Source organism: Lycium barbarum, chromosome 9 (assembly GCF_019175385.1).
Source record: "Lycium barbarum isolate Lr01 chromosome 9, ASM1917538v2, whole genome shotgun sequence".
Classification (NCBI taxonomy): Eukaryota; Viridiplantae; Streptophyta; class Magnoliopsida; order Solanales; family Solanaceae; genus Lycium; species Lycium barbarum.
The window spans coordinates 47,454,600-47,479,169 of NC_083345.1; the positions used below are offsets into that span (position 1 = coordinate 47,454,600).

At 37.0% G+C, this 24,570-nt stretch overlaps 1 protein-coding gene across 4 annotated transcripts; it reads right to left on the reverse strand.

Moving 5' to 3' along the window:
* Window positions 1-92: 92 nt before the first annotated feature.
* On the reverse strand, window positions 93-24,029 carry LOC132612343 (uncharacterized). 4 transcript variants are annotated; one of them, XM_060326629.1, is made up of 19 exons: window positions 23,791-24,029; window positions 23,448-23,557; window positions 18,535-18,693; window positions 18,048-18,113; window positions 17,843-17,932; window positions 17,393-17,695; window positions 17,194-17,291; window positions 16,156-16,191; window positions 15,817-15,937; window positions 15,464-15,700; window positions 14,497-14,592; window positions 14,309-14,374; window positions 14,070-14,108; window positions 13,861-13,995; window positions 8,676-9,037; window positions 8,325-8,418; window positions 5,355-5,531; window positions 4,945-5,062; window positions 93-490 (listed from the first exon to the last, which is right to left on the reverse strand). In XM_060326629.1, the coding sequence occupies exons 2-18, from the start codon at window positions 23,544-23,546 to the stop codon at window positions 4,964-4,966; spliced, it is 2,277 nt and encodes a 758-aa protein (XP_060182612.1). In that variant the 5' UTR covers window positions 23,547-23,557; window positions 23,791-24,029; the 3' UTR covers window positions 93-490; window positions 4,945-4,963. The 4 variants fall into 4 exon arrangements, with proteins under 4 accessions (XP_060182612.1, XP_060182613.1, XP_060182610.1 ...); XM_060326630.1 differs by having other exon boundaries at window positions 23,448-23,599; XM_060326627.1 differs by having other exon boundaries at window positions 23,787-24,029.
* Between the last annotated feature and the right edge of the window lie 541 nt (window positions 24,030-24,570).

The following is a 24,570-nucleotide window of genomic DNA, read 5'->3' on the forward strand; positions in this document are numbered from 1 at the left end:
GGCACCAATTCCTCAGCACCAAATTGAGAATACTGATAAAAGAGTTGATTTTTACAGTATAGATGAAACAGCAAAGAGATGAAATACGTATATTACTTTAGCTGGAAAGAACATTTTATTTCCATATAAATTATTCACTTCCTACACTGTGGTTCGTGCAAGACTACCAGAAAAAAATTATAAAAATTCTTTCTTATCTCATGTCCTGTACCCTCCAAACTGACAACCTGTACCACATGCAAACTCAGCTTATATAAACTTTGCAGTGACCTACTAGCCATAAAAACCTTACATTTCTTCTAAAGGTCCGACAACCATTTGCCATCATTCAATAGGCAAATGGTAAAAGTTGGATTGTCATTGAAATTTTGCAAATGAATCCAACCGTCTGGTTCCCGGATGTACAAGCAATAAATAATGCCAGCAGCAAGCACCTGCATACCCTCTGAAGTATTCTGTATGGACAGCTCCATTACCTCAAGTCACTTATCTGCACGAAACAAGGAATGAAGGGATGAGCAGAGATGCACAAGCATGGCCTTCATATATTAAAAAAAAATTACCCATCTCATATTAATGGGGCTATCACTAATCTTCAGAAAAAAGTTTACTCATAGATCATGTAGTAGAAAAACATATCTTGTTGCCTACACTTCAAAACCTATGTTTGCTATTTGCTCAGTTAACGGCTTCTCAAGAATCCAACATTTCCTATTGACAATGAACACCAATTATTGAAACCAAGGAAGCAACAGAACTGATTTGCAATAAATCAAAGTGTTCGCTTTCAGGCTAGGTTTCAGGTTTTGGCCCAGAACCAAATAAAGAGAAAGATGAATACCCTAATGCCAGGTGAAGCAAGGTTACCTAATAAAACTAATCTAATAGCCAATAAGCATGACAATAAGGGGCAAAATGGATAGAATAAGACAGTAGATAAGGCTGGTTTTTTTAATTCGAAAGGGGAGATAGAAAGACTATCCAGTACGGTGGAGAGAATGAGTCTATTTGAAGGTAAGAGCTATAGGAGCCCTACTTAAGGCTTTTACAGTATTGTCCAAAATATATGATATTCAAGGAGCGGCAGCTGGGAAGCATGTAGCAATCCAGTTATGCGGAACATGTGACTATATAAGTTAGGTCCGAATGGTCTCAGTAGAATTCCTATACTTCTCTATTATCCCATTTTGTTGAGATGTACAAGGATAGGACATTTGATGAATAATCTCACTAGAGTCATAAAATGCGGAGATTTAGGGGATAGATTATTTGGCTCATTATTCCTAGGGATTATGCGAATGTAAGCCCCAAACTAATTTCTATTTTAGCGCAGAAGGTATGTTAAAGGTATTCCTAGGGACCAGGTTCCTTATTCTATTTGTTTTCCCCATTCCCAATATGTTCAGTTGCTCCTCGTGTCTTTGATAGCACGTGTTTTGTTATAACCTGACATCTGGTCGAGATAAACTAGACCCTCATGCTCTCAAGAGTGTTTTTTGATTATTCTCGAGCTTAGAAGGGATATCATTACCACTCACTTGATCTTCGTTGATAACTTTAGTCAGCCAATGGCCCTTTTTCAGAGCTCAATCTTAACTTGCAACTTCTTCTGACCATCTTGACATCTCTATTGTTTACTCGTACCAACAGTAAGGCTCTTATTAGTACCTCTCCTACATCTCCTCCCACTGTGTCACCGCTTGACTAACTTTGTTTTATTTCCATATTCACTTCTATATTCCCTTCGTCCATGCGTTCTTGCTCCTCTTTTGTTATATAACCTGACGCTTGGGCAAGACAGACTAGACCCTCATTCTCTCAAGTGTGTAGTTTCCATTTACTCTAGAGTTTAAAAGGAATATTGTTGTTACTCTTGATCTTCACCAATACCTTAAGTCAGTCGGTGCCACCTTTTTTCCTAACGCAGAATGATCATGCACCTTCTTCTAACCATTTTGACATCTTTGTTATTTTATTTGTACCAGCAATGTCGTCCTTATTAGTACCTCTTTACATCTCCTCCCACAGTACCACCGTTTTGGACTTATTACTGCCACCGGTATCGCACACCAGGGTCATATGATTCATGCCCTGCAACAGATCCTTCGCAGGTTCTGAATTTGTCTCCCCAAATAGCCCTCTAGTGACCGTTCAAAAAGGTATTTGTCCTACTTATAATCCTCACCACGTATATACCTGCTTGCGTGATCATTGTTTGTCATCACCATATTATGCTTTTGTGTCGATCTTGTCTTATTCATTTTCTTGAATCTAAAGGAGTAGCTCATTCAGATTAGGCTAATAACAAGCTATGATTGGAGATGCCTGTTTTACACTCTATTGGTACTTGGGCGGTTGTTCTTATGCCTCTATAGAAAATATGTTCTTGCATGTTGATGAGTGTATACAGTCAAAGTTGGGGTAGGCGATCAAATTAATTAGCTCGAGGCATGTTCCTTGTGAAGGCCATACTAAGATCTTCTCACTTGATTATGTGATACATTCTATCCCATGGTAAAAATTGCTTCCAACCACTTCTTTTTGTCATGGATGTTGTTGACCATTGACTTCTTCACGAGTTAGTATCAACAATATTCACAAGCATCTTGAGGATAAAACACATTTGGAGCAATACCATGTTATTTTACTCAGGGAAGTTTAGTGGTCTTGTATGTTGGTTTAGGTTGATTTGTATATGGTCTGACGTAGTCTTTTCTACACAAACTGTGCAGTGCCCCTCAAAAGTAAGGCCAATTACAAAAGGGATCCTATCTACATAGCAATTGACAAACTGTCTACAACAACAACAACAACGTACCCTTCCGGGGAGGTTAAAGTGTACGCAGACCTTACCCCTACAATGTAGGGAGGCTGTTTCCGAAAGACCCCCGGCTCAAGAGAAAGCATGGCAAAAAAGGTCAGATAAGGACAAGCAATTCAAAGCAGTATGAAAATGAAATAGTGCAAGATCAAACACCATGATAAACAATCTGGAAAAAGGAATAGATAAATAAACAAGAAATAACAGATAGTAGCAGAAAATCAAGGACAAGAAACTATAGGGCAAAACTGAGAATACTAAGTAGAATAACGAAAATAATACTTATCCTACTGGGAAGGAAAATAATGCTAGTCCTACCACTAGCCGCCTATCCTGATCCTCGATCTCCACACTGTCTAGAACAAAAATATCTTCAGTTTGTATTAACATTTCCCGTTTACGCCAAAAATAATAGAGGGCTAAGCAATTCATCTTGAACGAATGTTGCATTGCTTGTTCTCATATCATCTTTGGTTCCTTTCTGCCCAAACAGACCACCAAATACATGGTGGGACAATCTTGTATCTCTCCTCCATGTTGGTTGCATTGCCATCTCTATTCCCGCATTTTAATACCTCCTTTATGCTTCCTGTCATCACCCACATAATTTTCCTCAAATTGATGACAAAAATCCGTAACTGATCTGTCCATCTAGTCTTCTCAAGCATGGTTGGGCAAGTTTAGCGTGGTTATTCAAGAGTTTGGCATGACTAAAAGTTGATTACTGCCTGTTTGGACAATATTTGGTTGAAGCTAAGAAAAACGAGTATTTGAAGTTGAATAATACCTCCTCACCAATTCTAGACCAAGGACCTAGGCAGAGTAGGTATTTTCCAGGCATGGAGGTCGCCTAGTCTCGAATAATATCTCCTCAACAATTCTAGACCAAGGACCTAGGCAGGGGTAAGGCAGCGTACACACCACCCTCCTAGGACCTCACTTGTGGGACTGGGATTAGACTGGGTATGTTGTTGTTGGACCTTGGCAAAGTGCGGTTTTTTCCAGGTATGGAGGTCGCCTAATCTCGTTTAGCTATTGTCATCTCACAAAGTTAGTATGCTCTTAGCATTCCTGAAGAGACATAAATGATCACTTGTGGACTCGTTTACACTCTTATGAATCTGAATGTTAAAAGTAACGGTTAGGGGGACACATTTAATGATCCAAGGTGATCAAAGAGGTTGGTTGAAAAGTTGAACTATCTCGCAGTTACTCGACATGATAGTCTGTTTGGTGGTTTTTGGGACGTACTGGTTCAAATCCTTTGATATTTAAAATTTGCTTAAGAAAAAGTACTATTTTACAAGGTTCGAGGACAAGAAGATACTTGGACAAACGGATGCAGATCGGGTTAGGTTTCCTTCTAATAGACGTTCTAATTCCAGAAACAGCATTCTAGTTGTGGGTAATCTGGATTCTTGGAAAACAAGAAACAGAACGCGGTTATAAGCTCAAGTGCAAAAGCTGAATATCCGGCCACGACAGTGGAAACTTTTCAACTCATACGGATCAAGCAACCGCTCAAAGAATTGAAAGATTGAAAAGATTAACCAAATGCATTTCAAACTAGTAATGGTATCAAGTTGCACTTCACACTGCATCAAATATAGTGTTGAATGAGAGAAACAAGCATATAGAAATTGAATGTCACTTTGATAGAGAGTATATTTTAAGACGACAATGTCATGAAGTGCATAAGGTCGAATGATTAGATTGCTGATATATTTACAAAATCTCTCACCAGTTCGAGAATTAGTTACATATACAACAAGCTCGGTACATACAAGTATAGTTAGAGGATTAGATAGTTGAAAATGGTTGGTTGTAGAAAGTTAGGCTTGATGTAATATAGTGTTAATGTTCACATTGAGTAGAGAGTATCACATATATTGTAAAGTGTGTGTATAAAAGGATATGGGTGTAATTTCAAAAAATCAAAAAAAAAAAAAAAAAAAAAAAAGGATATGGGCGTGAGACATTAGTCTTCAAGCACTCTCAATGTTCTCTCCTATGTCTCTTATTTTCTCACAAGAAAAGGAATAGCTCAAAAGGATGAAATAGTGTATAAAGGAAAAGATACAACACAGAACCATTTCGAAACAGACAAAAATAATAAAGCATACCTCATAACTTTCAGTCCTGTCACTTGCTCGGCAACACACGGTAATTAAGTACAACATCTTCAGGTTTCTTCCATATATAGGCCCGGACAGTTGCTAAGCTCATATCAGGGGATAAAACCTGGTAAGGCAATAAAATTTCATTTAACCAGAAAGCAGTGTCAGCAGAACCTGGAAAATATCCCCACTTGGGAAATTGTGTTTGAGGGCAACATATACAAAGATTGATGTGGCAAAGTCAATATTTCTTTTTTGAGAATCAGTATTGATGTAAAGGAATATTTGCTAAAAATTTAAGTTCAAGAAGCTCCGATCTAGAGTATAAAGATGAAGCAGAAAACTACAACGGTGCGTGATATTAAGATCTTAATATGTGAAGCATCTCAAACCCAGAAACAGAAACCTGAACTTGCCTGGTTATTGCACAGGATCTCTATAGATGGCTTAAGCTTTTGCCAAGGCTTCGGCCCAGTCTGGAATGAGCCATCTCCTCCAGTACCTCCATGCATACCAGGAGCAAAAGTTCCATCCGAGTTTACGCTATCCAAAGGCTTGTCGAGAACCATCTTTTCTATGACATAATTGATAACCTGGAGAAGGAAAATAACTACCACTTTGAGTTATATATGTGTTACCGTTTGACTGGGCACGGATTTTAAGAAAGAAAGAAAGAAAGCTTTGAAACTTGTGGTCTAAAACAAGCCATAACATTTGTGTGGCTACAAAAGACGTAACTATCCAAGCAGTAATCAAAAGTCAGTTCACTTATCCATTTGATGACACTCCCCCAGATTGGAGATATCAACCATGTTCTTGAAGATAAGATATTACCTGGTAACCGCTAGTATTATCAGGATAATTAACCCATCGCACTTTAAGCTGTAACAACTTATGGTACCATAAGAACTACTCATTCACATACACATCCCATCCTCAATTAACTGACTGAACAATCATCGCCTTTGCAGCCATAGTCCCTTTCAGCTTTTCATTTCGCTATCTGATGCATCGTCAAATATTAACTAAGATCTCCGAAGACTACAGAGACTATTGGGATTTTACTTGACATAAGACTATAACAATATGTGCAAATTGGATATTGAGAAGGCATATGATCACGTGAACTGGAATTTTTTGCTAGGAATTATGCAGAAGATGAGGTTTGGAGGGAAATGGATTAGATGGATGAGATTTTGCATTAGCACTGTCAGATTCTCTGTTTTGATAAATGGATCTCCTGAAGGTTTTTTTTCCTTCTCAAAGAGGTTTGAGACAAGGTGACCCCTTATCCATTCTGGTGATGGAGGGATTGAACAATATGGTGAAGACTGCTCATAATAAAGGTTGGATTAGGGGTTTCAATGTAGCAGAGGATTTGAATGAAAGAGTTGAAGTAACACACCTACAATAAGCAGATGACACTCTTATTTTCTGTGAGGCAGAGGAAAGTCAGTTGAAGTATTTGAGGATTATTCTTATACTCTTTGAAGCCACTTCAGGGCTTCACATTAACTGGAGGAAAAGTCTTATTTTTCCAATTAATGAGGTGGCCAGGATTCAACAATTGGCTGGAATTTTGGGTGGAGAGATAGGTCAGATTCCAACAGTTTATTTGGGGGTGCCTTTGGGAGCTAAAAGCAAATCCAAAGAAATATGGAATGATCTACTGGAAAGATGTGAGAAAAGATTAACTAGATGGAAATCGAATTATTTATCTCTGGGTGGGTGATTAATTCTGTGTTTGATGCTCTTAGGAGGAATTTTTTGTGGCAAGCAAACAAGGAGACAAAAGGTTACCATTTAGTCAAATGGGAAACCTTAATTCTGGCCAAGAAACATGGAGGGTTAGGAATCAGAAATCTGAGGAAGCAGAACAGAAGTCTCCAGATGAAATGGCTTCGGAAACTTCCTAAGAAAGATCAAACTCTATGGGGCACTGTGATTCAAGCTAAATATGAAAAGGAAGGATTCTGGAAGACAAAGAAGTTAACATCACATATGGCACTAGTTTGTGGAGATCAATCAGAAACTTGTGGCATGGAAAGAACTAGTTTTAATGTGAGAGATGGCAGGAGGATTTTGTTCTGGGAAGACAATTGGTTAAGGAATGTTAGTCTTAAACAACTGTTCCCTGATATCTACATTTTGAATCAACAACAGGAGGCCACTCTACATGAAGTATGGTCTAATCAAGGATGGAATTTGACAAATAGAAGGTTGATGCAAGACTGGGAGATGGAAAGATTGGCTAATTTTTATGGCACTTTAGATCAATGTAAAGGGCTGCAAGAAGGAGAAGATACTTTGAGATGGAAATGTCACAGCAAAAGTATATTTACAGCAAGTTCTGCTTATAAGAACATGAATCAGATGGGATCTCAGATCAGTTTTTTGCCTTGGAAGCTTATCTGGAAAGTCAAAATCCCTTACAAAGTGACTGTTTTCACTTGGCAGCTAGTGAAAGAAGCTGTTCTTACCCAGGAGAATCTCATGAAGAGGGGCATACATATGTGTTCAAGATGTTTTTTTGTGAGCGAAAGGCAGAGACAATTAACAATCTGTTTCTTCATTGTAAAGTGGTTAGTCAGCTATGGAATCTCTTCACCAGTTTCAGGGGTATTAGGTGGACTATGCCTGGAAGAACAGGAGAGGCTCTATTAAGTTGGAATACTGAGGGAGGTAGCTGCACAAACAAAGACAGATGGAGAACTGTCCCAGCAGTAATTTGGTGGACCGTATGGAAGGAGAGAAATTCTAGATGTTTTGAAGGCAATAGCAGCTCCTTGCAAAGGATTAAAATGAATTGCATTATAAGTTTTTGTTATTGGTGTATTTCAGAGTATATAGATGACCCTGTTTCTATAGTGGACATCCTAGGATCCTTGTAAGATGAAATAGGATTTAGAGATAGTCTTGTTTTTACTCTTTTGGATGTAGATTCAAGCCGTAATTTTTTGGATTCCAGCACTTTATGCTGATGATTTATTAATACAGTATGTTACCTTGTCAAAAAAAAAAAAAAAAAAAAAAGACTATAGCAATATGGAGTCAACATCTCAAAGGATAACCATAGTACAGGTCTTGTACCCAATAAAAGTTGAAAAATCATTTTAGGTAACGCAGGGTTGTACCCAATAAAAGTTGAAAAATCATTTTGGGTAACTCGGGGCATATGTTATTGTGATTTCCTTCAGATATTCTTCGGTATATTTGCTTTTCCCAAATCATGTGGCGTTTTAGTAGGAGGTGTCCAGGAAAAGGAAAAGTGCAAGTCTCGCAATAGTATGGACAATAACACGAAGTGTAATTAGTAGCCAACAAGGACTCACTATCATCAGGACAATAAATTGATTCCACATTGATATCAAACTAAAGATGCTTACTTTGTGAATTCTTAATATGCGAGGTGCACTCAGTTTGCCTTGGGTAAGGATCTGGGCAGTAGAACCTTCACATGGATGCAAATAAAAGCTACATCTGCAAACCATTTTATAGACAAGGGGTTATGTCAAAGTAATTTATCACAGCTAGAAGGAACATATCAATAGCTCTTCTTTAAGCATATGTGTGGCGGAAGCGACTGGAAGAAATAACGGAAATTAGCAGCACATTGCTCCTTTAAAAAGTGAGATTGTAATCCTGAAAGACTTGATTTAAAAACTTAAGTACTATTTAATTCAAACATGCAATTCAAGGATTGTCAAGAAAATAAATATACAGCTTTGAAGATTTACTTGGTATTTTCCCTGGGAGGCAGCCGATTGTTCATCACGCAGTCTATAACCCACCATGGAATGTCCTTCTCGTCTTCAGTTCCATCTAAGTCGGTGATCTTTTTCCTCCAAGGACCACTTTGAGAGCCCTCAGTCATGATGGATGGAGGAAATGCTGCTGAAAATTCAAAGGGGGGAAACACTGCAGAATCATTATCAGCATTACCATCTAATTCCATTCTAGATGCAGTCAAAATCCTTGTAGATACATATTTTCCAGATGGAACTTCTCCATTAATTGACGATTGAGATCCAAATTTCCGCCTTCTTTTGATTAACCAATGCACCAACAGCCCTTTAAGTGTTTCTCGTGCCAAATTGACCTATCATTAAAATGGGACAACGAACAAAATTGTGTAAGGGAATCAATCAAACTTTATTGGTATAACTGACAAATCACAACATTGGTTCAAACATTTATCCATTCCACGTGTAATACAACATGCAAAGCACAAGCATTTGTAGGGGCCGATATTCAGCCGGTTTGGTTTTTAAAAATTCAGTTCAGCTTTTCGATTTTTCGGTTTGGAAAAGTACAAACCAACACTGTCTTAAGTTTCAGTTAGACTGTTTGCATTATTCGGTTTAAGGTTTCTGTTGGGCTTTTTCAACTTGGACTTTTCTACAAAAAGAAAGGGCTGAAAGCATCTTCTTTTCAAGTTTTTCTTGTCACTAAAGACCCTAAACTTGGATTTTTGACCTTTTTATCAGAAAATGGGCTTAAAAATGATGCCTAGACTTGTAAAAAAAGTGTTTCTCTATATAGCTTATTCTATCTTTCTTTAGTTATTTTTTATTTTTTTTGAAACTGGTAATTGTATCTTTCTTTGCTCAACATATTTAATGAAAGTACCATTTCTCTAAGGAGATCGAAACTGAACTTCAGCCACAATTGATAAACCCAAAGCCCCTCATTTAGTAATTGTTTGGCACTTGGTGTAAACCCCACAGAAACCCTTTGACTCACCATTCGATTTTCTCCTTAAAGAGCTATGGTTTTGCACCAGAAATAGCAACTCATTTTTTTTTTTTTTTTGAGAAACTGGTACTGGAAATGGGACTCGGTTTCTCACTCATTCTTTACTCAATGTCCTAACTTGCTCCTAGTCCTCTCTCTACCTACACCTTCGACCTCTATCTCCTCTCTCATCTTTATCTCCGTTCTCCGATCCCTCACCGTTGCAACCATCCTCCGAATCATATACCAGATGATGAATAAATAATAATATCTTTACATCACTTTGGGTCTTTGGTTCTTTCGTTACTAGGCTTGAATGCCTAGACAAGGAAAGAATTGAGCTGCAGCAGTGTAGAATGGGCATGTCTAAAGTGGGGAAAGAAGTGAAGCATTGGTTTGCTTGAAGTGGGGAAAAATCTGAATAATAAAATGTTCACAATTTTGGTTTTTCGGTTACCCAATTTTCTCTCTCTCTCTCTCTCTCTCTTTTTTTTTTTTTTTTTTTTGAGAAACCAAACACCTAAAAGAATAATCAAAAATTTCAAAAACTCACACCGAAACTGGCCGAAAAAGTCAATATTTCGGATCAGTCAGTTTTTTTGGTTTTAACCTAAATGGGCGCCCCCCCCCCCCCCCCCCCCACCCAAGACATTTGGTAGTACACAAGAAGTCAAAACCACTTAGAAAATCCACAAGGCAAAAAAATCAAATAAGGGAATAATACCAACAACCCGAAATCAAAAGCGGGAACTTCAGAATGAGACAAAATAAGCAAAATTTCAGGTCATTCTAAGATAATTGCAGAGTCCATAAGTACCATCACATACCTTTTAGCTATTTTCTTGATGAAAACTCTTATGTTAAAAAAAAAAAAAAAAAGTCAAAACATTCAAGATATCCACTATCACTGAAGAAGATACATGAAGAGGAGTTATTTAGCTATAGCTGCTATAAAGGGCAGCCTGGTGCACTAAGCTCCCGCTATGCGCGGGGTCCGGGGAAGGGCCGGACCACAAGGGTCTATTGTACGCAGCCTTACCTTGCATTTCTGCAAGAGGCTGTTTCCACGGCTCGAACCCGTGATCTCCTGGTCACATGGCAGCAACTTTACCAGTTACGCCAAGGCTCCCCTTCAAACCAAAATGCCCAATAATAAGGAGAACTAATTATAAACCAACTAACTAGGATGAGGAATCCTCAAATTTCAATTCAGTGCATTTTTTTTAACTGGGTAGTTTTTTTTTTTTTTTTTTTTTTTTTTTTTGGAAACTGGGTAGGTTGTTATGCAAGAGAAGGTAGCTGTTTGCCCTTAGCTTTTGGTTTGGGCGGACAGCGGAGGAGAAGGGATTTGTTTCAATGAATGCCTTGTATATTACTTAGTATGCCTTGTATATTACTTAGTATTCTTAGCAATTTGCAAACTCCCTGGGCCCAGGTAAGATGTCTTAGGGACTGCAAGAGAAGGTAGCTGTTTTTCCCTTAGCTTTTGATTTGGGGGGACAGTGGAGGGAGAAGGGGTTTGTTTCAAGAAATGCCTTGTAATATACTTAGCAATCTTAGCAATTTGCATTATCTCCAGGGCCTCAGGTAAGATGTCTTAGGGACTGCAAGATTTCTAAGCTATTACTGACATTTTATGGAACAGCAAGAATGTCTCCAAGGCGCCTATGCTGCAATATTTATTTCAGCAAATGCAAATATAACTTATTAATGTTTCCCTGACATTCAAACACAAGACAGCTAAATGCATTGAAAAGAAATTTCTAATTAACGTTCTTTTTTTTGGTAAAGAAATTTCTAATTAACGTTCTTATCAGACCTATCTTGTGGTAACTGAAGTAATCAGATACTCATGGAAAGAGAAGGTAAATAACACCTTAATATTAAAATATTTCCAGTGATCTGAATAATTTAGGGTTGACAACAAACGACGAAACAAATGTTAAAAACAGATGAGTTTTCACCAATTTAATTTTTTGATAAATCAAAGTCATTTCATTGATGTCATACCTAGATGGTTTCAAAAACTAATTAGGAAGTGTATGAGTGGCTCCATCTCCATTTTTAACGAACTATTCCCTTCATCTATACAGACATGCTACCAATCTATTTATCTTTCATAACTAGTGTCATTTGGCCCATGCTAAGCCCGGACCCAAACTGACCATTAAAATTTTAATTTGTAGATATCTTTTAAATTTTTTCTGCTTTGTTTTTTTAACATCAATCTGATACTTCGAAAGACTTCTAAAATATTAAAGTACACAAAACGTACCTGAAAATTAAAGGAAAGTATTTTTCTTACTTTATATATTAGATTTTGTTTTTAATAAAAAACATTTAAAAGCTCTTCTAATTTCCATTTTACTTAAATTTTCTGAGATTAAAGTGTCCGATGATCCAAATTGAGTTTTCATATGTTCAATTAATTTCATTTGTTTCTTTGAATTGAATCCATATTGGCTAACTTATTTTTTTACCAAAGATATTACAGTATTCAATTTATGTCAAATATATTTGATGCGCAAATATTGTTGCAAGATGAAATCAATAAAGTTAACTCACAAATAAATATAACTAATGAAAAGCCTTGATATTACAAGAATTTTTGTAGATTCTTTCAAATTAATCACAAAAAAATACTGAAAAGTCAATAGATCTGACTTTAAGCTTTCTTTTACCTTCCAAAAAATGCATGTTAAAAAATAACATTTTTACCTTTTCTTAATTTGATAAACCATTTTATGAAATCTACATTGTAATACCTTTTTCATGTTAAACACAGCTATTTTATCCTAAACTATATAAAATATTGAATATTCGATATTTTGCAAAATATTTTAATATTTAAGAAAAAAGTAAAAGATATATTTTTTGCAATTGTCTAGTGTTATTACTATTTGAAAATCAAATTGTATTTTCTTTAACTAAATTATTTTTTCAAAAAATTTCAGAATATATAAAAATAATATTTTATATTTACTCTTTTAATATAGTAAATAAATTTTATGTTACCTGAGTGCACACGTAAAAACGTAACTTCGGAATTCATTTTTTCGATTGAGACGGAGGGACTGTAATTTACATTTTTGAAGTATTTAATGATATAAGTTATTTATATTTATCTTCTTAATTTAAAATTTAATCCAAACTTAAGTGAAATCCTTATAAATTACTTATGTTCGCCAGCATGTACGGCATAAGATTGTAGGGAAAAATTAAAAAGAAATTACTAAATGGACGAATAAAAAATTAAAATAGCAAATGATAAATGATAAATAACATTAATAAATAATAAATAGTATTATAAGAATAATATTTTAGTTCAATAATTAAGCCTATATTAAGATAGAATTGAATGACATGATAATTCTTTATGTGTCTATAATAAATTCTTAAGGAAAAACATAATTTGAAACAAGTTTAATAATATTTCTACATAAAAGATTCAAATATGTATGAGTATGCTTTGTGGGGCCTCTATAACCTTTTCCATAACATCATCATTTTTAGTGCCATGAAAAAGTCCTTACAGTTCTCAAAATTTACCAAAATGTGTGAAGATTCACAAAGCTATTAAAATTTTAATTAGGGGTAAAAAGAGTTAAAAGAAAAAAAAAATCATGTGAAGACTACAAAAAATGGGTAGTCTCCCTTATATGTAGTAGTAATTTTTCTCCCTCCATTTCAATTTATGTGAACTTATTTCATTTTTAGCCTATTTCAAAAAGAATAACCCCTTTCTAAATTTGGAAACAATTTAATTTAAAACTCCCATCTTACTGTTAATAAGAAGCTCACATCTTATGGCATGTTTGAGACCACATGTTTCTAAAGTCTTATAAACACACAAATGTTATGGTATGTTTAAGACTAAGACCACAAGTTTCAAAAGTCTACATTTATTTCTTAAACTCTGTGCCCAGTCAAATAGGTTCACTTAAATTAAACGGAGGGAATAAATCAATTTGATGCAGACTAATTGCTCAAGTGGACTGAAATGCCGTATCTGTCCCTATTGGACTTTCATCTTTCGCAGTCCTTCGTAATAAACAAACTTACAGGAAATAAGAACTAGAGGAGCCTAAATCAGGTAATAGATGGGAGCAAGATGAATAAATGAATGTGGATATGAGAACTGGAACCACTATAGTGAACTGTAAACAAAAGGTTCATGTCAGGAAATACCTTGTCATCTTCAGGTTTCCCAGGGATGTTGAGGTCAGTGGAGTACATCTCAGCAGAAAAGCATTGTGGAGTATCCAAATGTACAGCCAAGCTTCCGAGCTTTGTGTCCACAGTGAACCATGCAGGGATGCTTACCTGAAGGAGCAAAAGGTATCAGAAAAATTCATCGAAAAATAGGAGAATCGCTATAGCGGGATTCTAGTTGTTACCATCTCAAATAATTCTTCCTTTTTCTTGTCAAATGAAACCTACACCAAAATTAATCAGGTAAAAAAGAAAAGAAAGGAAGACATGGTAAAAACACGCAACAAAGAGGTAGGCCACACCAGAAAAAAAAAAAAAAAGTTAAAAGCAGAAGAGGACAATCGTCATCATTTCAGAAAAATAAGAATATATCCTCCACAAATGCCATTGTTGCTTAATAGATCTCAGAACATTTCATTCTAACCTCTCCGTAGTTTTGAATTACAGCCCCTCTTGTGATCTCCCACAACTTAACTGTACCAGCAGTATCCTTTCAAAGACATAATCCACTATCAGATTAGAAAATCATACTTTTCTAAATATAATATAATATAACCTCATTAAGAACAGTACGCCATTAGCAATGCAATTTAATGCAAAAGATCATTTTACCTTGGTCAAGACATGTCTTCTGTCGTTCAAAATCTCATGCTGCACTATTCCTGGAGTTCCATAAATGCTAAAGGAAGGTTCTTTATAGACAGGTACCTGCAAAATTATCCAATTCTTAATTTTCTTAATACTAATGTATTATCTTTGGAAAGGAGCACACATCAAAAATGAATAGTCAACTTATAATCTGACTACAAATTCTCATCTGCATAAGCAAAGAGTAAAACTGTGGAATGCAGAAAAGGAAACATGGCTACAAAATTACCCAAATTGTAAATAGAGTAAGAAGGACAAATTAATTCATTGACTCATTGTACAATTCTTCCCCAGTAGCTCCTCCGCCTACACCAACTGACAAAGATTAGAGTAAGCCCACTTTACTAGATTAGCATGGACACCACGCATACAACTTTCACTGACAACCTTGTAGCACCATCAATCACGCATCAGTAATATAGTCAAAGAGTGCATGTATTAGTTCCATTACTGTGCATGTATTAGTTCCATTACTGAGCTATTGCTGGAAACTAGTACAATATGACAAATAATGTTGAACAACTGAATTCCATAGCTTCAGTCCCCTCCTTTTCCCTGTGATCCTTTTCTTTTATCATGTACAATCACATCACCTTTTCAGTTTTGAGAATCGTCTAGGTATCCCTGACAATCACAGATGCTCAGGTTTAGATGATCCTATAGGTAGTTTTGTTTCAATTTAACCGTAGCAACTTCAGTCCTCAGAGTCCTGGCAACTTCCACATGAATAAAACATTTGACAACAAAAAATTTAACATGTCCTCCTCATTTAACAGACGCCAGTTTCCAAGTCTCAGAAGCTCAATTCATCATAATGGCCATACAGAAAGACAGAAACTATTTTGAACCCACGACTGCAATTGCACATGTATTCAGGAACATTAGCTTGAACCTCAAGAAAAGATATAAAGGTATGTCGAAGTTAACTCACAGGGGTAGATCCCTCTAATGAAACCCTTGCCCTGGAAAAGGACAAGTTTCCAGCCAAGAACGAACCCCCTCTTTCGAAAACTTTCTGGGGATTATGCACTTCTGCTGGCCACTTATGAACAGAAGAATCAGTTGTGGCCACCCACATGCTATCACCATGTAATGCTAACTGCAAAATTGGGTGATCCTTTGTACAAAGCAAGACACTTTCCCTTGTTGCCAAATCTGTTAAGTACAACTGCAAAGACAACCAACTTTTTGTAAAGAGGATGATTTAGCAAGCATAGAAGTCTAAGAAGTTGGGAAAAGAAATTGGCAAGAGAAAGCATGTTCCATAAGTAGTATCCCACTTACAGAGAGATCTCTTCCACCACTATAAACATGACTAAATGTTGGAGTGCTGGCAAGTGCCCATACGGAATCGGTATGCACAGCATACGAATGCACACACCTCTGCTGACCCAGATCCCATAATCTAATCATTGGAGGCAAGGTAAAATTCAATTCTAACATAACACAAAATGTGCAAATAACAAATGCAAGATTTAGACAGCAATGAGTGACTACTCATGACAAATATGATGAATATAGTGAAGCCAGGCATGGTTTACTGCATGTTTCTCATCAACTTGGCAGAATTTAAAGATTCGGCTATCCACCCCCCACTCCTTGGATGATGCAATCACTCCTTACCTAATCATGGAATCAGATGACCCGGATAAGCAGAACCTACAAAAAATATAGGATAAGGCCATCATTTAAAAGAACCCAACAAATCACATTTACAAAATACATTAATGCTTAATCTTCATATGAATAATGAACTGTCAAAAGCCAACAAGTGTGGGAACTCAAAACCAAGAAGAAACAGCTAATAACCCACATGAGAAAAAATAAAGATGTTACTTTCTGAGGGCTTAGGTGAAAACAGAAAAACATTTGGTCTCTATCAAAAGATAAAAGGAAAGGAAAAAATATGAGAACTATGTTTCTACTTTTGTTGGATAAAGCACAAAACAGAAAGCAATTTGGCACATGCATCAAAAACAATCTTTCTCTGGTCAGCATAGTACTTATACTAAGTTTTCTAACTAAAAGACAAATAAAGTACGTCCAGAGCCCAACTGATTAATTGTGTGTGTGTAAGAAAGCACCTATTAGTGAAGGCGCACATGCCTTAGCACTTTGACGTCTACACTAAAGCGCCAATTGAGCGAGGCAAAGCGCACTATCTGAGCTTCAGTGACCTTCAAGGTTAAGGCGCTTTAAGCAAGCCTTTGAAAACACTATCTGCCACCCTCATAAGTTGGAGGAAATGAACAGCATTCGCTCCCTTTTTTTTTGGTCAAACTAAAAGATTTTGTTCAACCAAGTATGCAAATATACACAGACCAGCTCTATTGGACTCTAGAGCCAGGGCTTACAAAATTGGACTCAGCTAACACTATAGACCAAGCACAGAGCCAAACACTCAATGTACTGGCCAGCTAACAACTCAACCAGAAACTAGGTATTAACAAGGATAACTATTTAGATTGCACGAATATCAAGCAACTTGCATCAAAGATACTTGGCTGTCCAATCCATCTTCCACCACGCTTACCAGAGTATATCAACTACATATAATAGATGGAGGCCAAATGCTTCAAGATGAATAAAGATTCGCAATGTGAGCCTAATATACCAATCAAAATATCTTGTATCTTTATAGCATCAATTTTTCCAACATACCTGCCAGTAGAATCAAGAAGCAGCGCCCTAATATTATCTGTATGACCTTTTAACTTCATGGTCTTCGAACCAGTTCTTGGATCCCAGACACGCACAACCTTAAAGAAACTCAGAAAGTTGTTATCAATACCGCTGCTTTGTTAATTTAGGAACTGCACATTTTGAAAGATTAAAAACTAACCTAACTACCAGAATATACCTTCTCAGTTCCACCAGAAACAAGAAGGGATCCGCTGTCATTCATTGCCAATGCATATACTGACTCCTTATGGCCTTTTGCAGACACAGGAATATATCCTTGAGACTGGGTGTGCAAGGAAATGTTATTGCTCGAACTATTAGGGCGGATGCTTGTCATGGGCAATGAACTTCCTGAACCACTGACACCATTTGAACAGTCTTCCTCAGTTGCATCACTTGACTTAGATGTAGGGGCAAGTGCACCTTCAAGGTCCCATATGTAAACCTCACCACCAAGTCCAGCAGATGCAATAACGTTGCTCTATCATTCATGACAATGACATATGAGTCAGAAAGTAGAGTTATTTAAGTCCGCATTCAGCCTGACTATTGAAGCCCTAGTTACAATTGAAGTTAAGGATTCATTGCAATTTTTATAATGGCAAAAAAAATTTGCAGAAGAATTTACATTTTTTTCTGCTGAAGCAAGGCAAGTGACATAATCAGAGTGCTGACGAAGTGTCCTGATACAAGATCCCTCAGATAAGCCATTCCATACCTGATGGTCCAACAGATATTTTCAGAAAACAAATTGCTTAATGAAAAGTAATAGAAATGCGTGTAAAAAATTGTAAGCAAATAGGAATACTAAATTTAGAAGTGAATATAAATACCTTGACAGTGGTGTCTGAGGAGCATGAAACTAAAGTGTTATTGCCTGTAAGAACAGCATCATTTACCTGCACAATACACAAATCACAATACAACTGCTAAGTTAAGCACAAGTAACATAACTAACAAAATATGACAACAGCTAATTACACAACAAAAGATTTAGCATTAGGAGGACTGATCAATAGCACATCCAGGCATATCCAAGAGAACGAGAAGTTTCCATCTAACAAACCGAAATCCGAACCAAGACGGGCCACTGCATAAATTACTTGAAATAATATTTGGGGGCCTTTATTAGAGGAAGAGGGAAAACAAAAAGAACAAAAGAAACTATCTGGTGCAGCCTGGTCAAAGTCAACTGATTCTTACGTACCATATGGTGCATATGACTCTATCTAGTAGATGTCATTAAACTGCTACTAGTGCTGCGGGAGTCAAAAAGCTAGTACAATACAAGACCTAGCGAGGAAAAAAATAGGACAGTACCCAATCAACATGGGACTCAAATGTAGCACAGCAGGTGGCACCATCTTCAGCCAATTCCCATCCCTTTAATGTGCCGTCTCTGCTCCCAGTAAATAGGTACTCAGACCCATCGGGTGAGGATGACTTCAACAGAGCCAAACAATTTACACCTGCACAATGCTGAGACAGAAATGCAAAGAAACCACGGATAGCAATCACTGAGCAGAGTATTAAAAATGAATGACCTAAAAAAAACTTGTTCGTGATTCACAAGAACCACAAGTAAAAAGAATAGTAGGAGGCTTGTTGAGATAACAGATAGATGCAAAATTCATAAAGTTTGACAGATATAATCATGAATGAGAACTAACCAGAAATGCTTAAGCAAAGGTGAACAATCTTCAAGATAACAGGCTGCCAAAATAACTTATATTTCAGAGGCACTACATCTTTGGTAAAGTTAAAAGTACCTCTTCATCAACAGAAGCTCCAACTGTGAAATATCATTAAAAAAAATTTGGTTCTTTTGTTCAGGAACCTTCACTCCCCCCCCCCCCCCTCCCCCGCCCCCCCAAAAACAAAGATATTTTACTACAAACAAGATGAGACGCAGAGAAGAGACAAGGGAGATATAGCAAATGAAAATAATAATTTTCCACAAGACGCAAGAATAAATAGGGAAAAGTTTCTTTTGTCTTAATCCAAGTCACCAGAGTGATAGAAGTTATGGTTAGAAGCTAAGTTGCGCGGACTCTTCATTTTTGATGCTGAACCCATCTCGACACGAGACTGGTGCGAGATACTTCTCGGATTCGGTCAACCAACTTCGGATACTTTGACGAGAGTCCATGGAAAAATTTGGGGAAAAAATTGAGATTTTGATTTCTCAAAATAAAAGATAAAACAGATTTAAGACATGGGAAATGGAATGCCCATCTTGGACGATGAAAGATTGAATTCTACAATATACATATAAGTTTTCACAGAATATCTCTCAAAATTTAGAATATCTTTATAGCTCTATTTTTATAATTTTGAATTTTCTTAGCCGAACCCAACATCTGTATCCATACCTGGATTCGCACCCCCGAATCTTAAAATTTAGATTTGCCGAATCCGACACTCGGACCTGTAACCGTATTGGATACCCGCACTGAGTTCAAGCAACTTAGGTTAGAAGTTAGCACTTCACAATTTTGCAAGAAGAAGAGTATTTCTAAGGAGTCCACTCCATGCGTTCTTTCAACACAGGCTACCATTCCTCTATTATGACTCCTTTCCAGGTTGTGTACAATTGCATCTGTTTGTTCCTAGTCAAACTAAATTCCTGATCTTTAAGCGCAACTCTTGGCCTGTGACCAGATGTTATAGTTATTGCATTCCAACCTTCTGAAGGCTCAATCCCACATGGAATCCCAATCTGATTCAAGCGCTGTGATTTGCCTTTTAGTGTGAGTGATGTTGTTCTACTTTATCTACTGCCTAATCGTCAGAAGAGTCTAGCGAAATGTCCTAATGAGAAGCTTTCTCCTCGGTATTTTGGTCCATATAAAATTGTTTGCAAAGTAGGTCATGTTGCCTATAAACTGCAGCTACCTCTGCAAAGGTGCATCCAATTTCCATTGCTCATTCATGGCTATTTAGATATTCTATCCCTTCTATAAAGAAATGGATATTGGGCCTAACTCAACCCCAAAAGCTAGCTCATGAGGGGAAGTTGCCCAAGACCATATAAGGAGACCAACCATCCCTTTTTCATCCGATGTGGTGTGGTCCTCTTGAACACCACACCTCACGCCCAGGGCTGGACATTTGGAGCATGGACAATTTAATATGGGGGCCAGCATAAGTAAACAAGAATTGGGATGGGCATGTAAAGAAATGGATCTTGGTCCTAACTCAACCCAAAGGCTAGCTCACGAGAGGAGGATTGCCTAAGACCATATAAGGAGACCACGCATCCCTTTTTCATCCGATGTGGGACCTTTACTGCTTTCTGCTGATTTGGAATTCACGGTGTAACCTATAAAGTATTGTCACACAGTTGGGTGAAAGAATATGGGATTCCAACTCTAGAATTACTCTTTCCATGGCATCATCATACTGCTGAAGAAGCGGGTTGGGAAGACTATGACTTGCTGGACAGTTTCCTTCATTCCGCCAAGAGGACAAGGTGTCTTTTCAGGAGAGTACACTGATAGTCTGATACAACCCCTCCTTTGAAGACTTACTTTAGAAGGAAGCGTGACCAGGGAGATAAAGTTTGGGCAGCTTGACCAACTTCTTCTAACTTTTGGATGAGCGGGTGAGATGGAACCAAACAGCCAAATCAAGAAGAAACAGCATCCTTGATTGTCTCCAGCACGTTGCCACTATTCCAGCCCATAATCAACAGCACGCCAAATTTCATATTTTCATGTACTTTTAGAATTTCCAAATATGTATTCATTTTTTTTATCAAGTCTTGCTCCAGCCTTAGTAAGGGAGTCAATGATACTTACTGCGCGGCAAGGAAGTCGTACCTACGTTCACTTTTTTGGGAACCTACGTTGACTTTGTCATCGTAGGGATAGGTATTGAGACGTGTATACTACAGGCTAGGATCTCCCTCACTCCAGAAAGATTATTGGCGAGCTCTGCTTTTACTACCCGTGGAAATTCATTATTTCTTCATCCAGTTTATTTCTTTAATTAATTTATTTTGAGGAATAGCCAGGGAATTCATGTCATATGCATTCCGCCCTACTTTCATCTAAACGCTTCATAAACAGTTCACATTACTTTTGGGATTATGGTTACATTCCCACATACAGTTTATATGGTATGAGAACAACTTTACGTTTTGCTTAAAGAAAAATTTCAGTTTACAGAAATACAGATAGAATAGAATTTAGTTTTTAATATGAAATAACAATCTTTAATTTAAGAGTTGTATTAAATTGCACCGCATATCATGATTAGAAAGAGGGTATAAAAGCTAAGAATGTTCGCTCAGACACCTAATGGCACTAAGTGTCAATCACGGCTCGATCAGAAAATGGGTCATGACACTTGTCCTCTAATGACAGACTCACTCTTGACTTGTCAACATCATCCAACTCTACCAAAATGCCAAATACGTATCAACTTAAGATTCATTCCAATACCTACTACAATAAGTCATGTCTAAAGTTGAGGGGGAAAAACCTCTTTAGAGACCTACAAACAGTAACTAACGACATAAACACTTAAATGCAAAGGACTCATATAACCTAAGCTAAACTTGAACCAGCTTCAAGGAGTTACCCCTTATTTTACATTGGTTCTACTGCACAGTTTCATTTTCTCTTTCTCTCTTCCTCGAGAGATTGGCCATCAGTCTAAATGAAATAGATAAGAACACGCAAAGAGAGAGAGAAAGAAAGAGTTATTGTATGTTGTTTTACGTTCTGTAAATGAAATTCCAGACCCATAGGTTCCTAGAGGCGTGATGCACATTTGTTTTTTTTTTACGTGAACGGTGCTAGACGCTATTAGAGTTTTAAGTAACATAAGAAGTTGCCCAAAAGGCTTTGATTAAAGAATAAAAATGTAGTACAACGCGGAATGTGTGGTCGGTGGCGGTGCATGTCATGAGTTTGAATCCTGGCTAGTGAAGCAAACCCACTCTGCCAAATTTCGGACCAAGAAAGATCTGAGTTTTTTATATATATAGGACAGCTGCTAAGAATGTAAAACCTAAACTAAGATACTTCGCCTTGTAGTGTCATGGCTCATCACATCGAAACAATAAATATCAACAAATTCTAGAAAAGACTTAAAAGATATCATCCGGATAACTCTACAGAAAAAAAGCATCCAACTTCAACGAGGAAGACAATTGATGATCACGTGGGTGATGCTCCAAAAAGAACAAACAAATGGTAAGCAAATTGAGGGAAACCTAAAAAGTCCCATTTTAAAACTGTTTCTTCACTATTCTACTAATTTCCACTCTGCTGAGTTCAGCTTTTGCAGCTACTACTGCACAGCTATGTTTGCTCGAACCCTCCAAGAATGTTGCCGGCCCGAAGGGGCGAATTTACACACTAAATTTGGGGCACGTGAATCCATGGTCTCTTTGTAAAACTAGGTATTTTATGTATATATCTTCTTAATATGGTATAATGTTAACCCTCAGGGGTTGGCCTGGTGGCAATTGGCTTGAGCCTTGGGGTACTCCCTTTCAAGGTCTCAAGTTCGAAACCCACTGGGTGCAAACAATTTCTGAGGGCCATCGGACTGGGTAAAACCCTGAATTACCCGTGGTGCACTTGCGGGAAACTCCTTGCCGAGGGCCTGTGCACCCCCGGGATTAGTCGGGGCTCAAAGAGCCTCGGACACCCGGTGCTTAATCAAAAAAAAAAATGGTATAATGTTACCTTTATCAAAAAAAAAAAATGGTATAATGTTATCAGCTGGAACCCATACTACAAGAAGGCTAAATATTACACTTGGTTGAAGATTGAGTTACTTACCTAGAGGACTATGGATCAATTCTCACGTAATACATTTTTTTCTTCTTTTTTTTTTTTTTTAGTGGTGCATCCATGTTCTAGAAATCTTAGATTCGCCTCTGCGCGCCTATGTTGCATCGACCATTGCATAGCTTTCGGAGGATCCGACACACATTTCTTAACAGTATTTTTGAAGAGCTCGAGCAACATAGGCAACCAAGAAAGGAAAAGATATACTCCCTCCATTTCAATTTGTTTGTCTGTTTTTGAATCTTGTGGTCTTAAACTAATGATATACGTAGAATGTACCAATTGAATCCGGTGGTCTTAAACATGTCATATGGAAAGTTGAAGTTAAAGAGTTACCGAAAAAGGAAAGAGACATATTCTTTATTAAACGGAGTAAAAAGGAAAGTAAGACAAACAAATTGAAACGTGAGGAGTAAGAGAACAAGTCACCTTAGTGTCATCTGAATCATTTAAAACATAAGTGAACCTCTTCTCCTTCCGAGCCCTCACCGAATTGGATGTGTTGCCAGAACTTGCTACACGGTGCATCGCAGATATCCCTAAACATAAAGGACTACTTCAATCTTCTGTTTGTTTCAATCCTAACAGATAACAATTCTTAATTCAGTTTGAACCTGAATCTATTTCTTAATTCAAGTAAAATTTCGACCAAGGATAATATCAAAAAATGTGTGCCGCATATTAAAGAGAAAGGGTGACTGCATAAATTGGGACAGAAAGAGTAGTAATTCATTTTGATAAGAAGGAGAAGTGAATTGGAAAAACAACCTACGTCATTAAAATTGCACAGAGCAGCTGCTTTGTGGAAACCTTGACTTCTCTCCTTGCTGGAATATTTGATGATTGCAGATTATTAAGGTATTATTCTGTGAGAGAGAGAAGGGTGTCTTCTTCTTTAGGTCTTTGATTTTACTTTTGGGATTGAAATCATCTTTTCCATTCCTTTTCCCTTCTCTTTTTTTCTCTCTCTCTTTTTTCCTAAGTCAAACACTAAAACCTTCTCAATTTCTCATTTGACCACACGGATAATTTCAAAGGTGAAATTGGGAGTATCACACGAAAAAGTCATTATTGCTTCCGTTTTAATTTGTTTATCTGATTTTAACTTGATATTTAATTTAAAAGAGTAAATACGACTTTTTGAATTTGGGGGTTATTAACTAAAGATATATAAAATGTTCCAAAATACATTTTTAATTTTTTGATCTTAAACATTTATGTGAAGGTTAGAATTAAGGAGTAGCCAAAAAATGAAAGAGACATTTCTTTTAAACGGACTAAAAAGAAAAGTAAGACAAATAAATTGAAACGGAGAGAGTACATAATTTGAAACTTTAGTCTGTTTGCACTTTAGTGAATGTTTTAAATTTTAATTATTCACCACCAACCACCATTACATCCACCAATCACTATAGACAATCCTACCCCAAGCAACCATTATATATCGCCAACCACCATTGTCATTCACCATCACCATTAATTATCATTGTCAACCATCACAATTATCAGCGCCCACCACTAACACCACTAACTACCACCATTAACAAACAAT

Bases quoted from the DNA above. Each gene is read 5' to 3' on its own strand.
- LOC132612343 (XM_060326629.1), bottom strand. From the start codon at position 23,546: ATGCACCGTGTAGCAAGTTCTGGCAACACATCCAATTCGGTGAGGGCT. The intron at 17,933-18,047 runs GTATTTATATTC...TTGGACCATCAG, and splicing joins CCTCAGACACCACTGTCAAG to GTATGGAATGGCTTATCTGA. The intron at 17,292-17,392 runs GTATATTCTGGT...AGTTTCTTTAAG, and splicing joins TTTCTGGTGGAACTGAGAAG to GTTGTGCGTGTCTGGGATCC.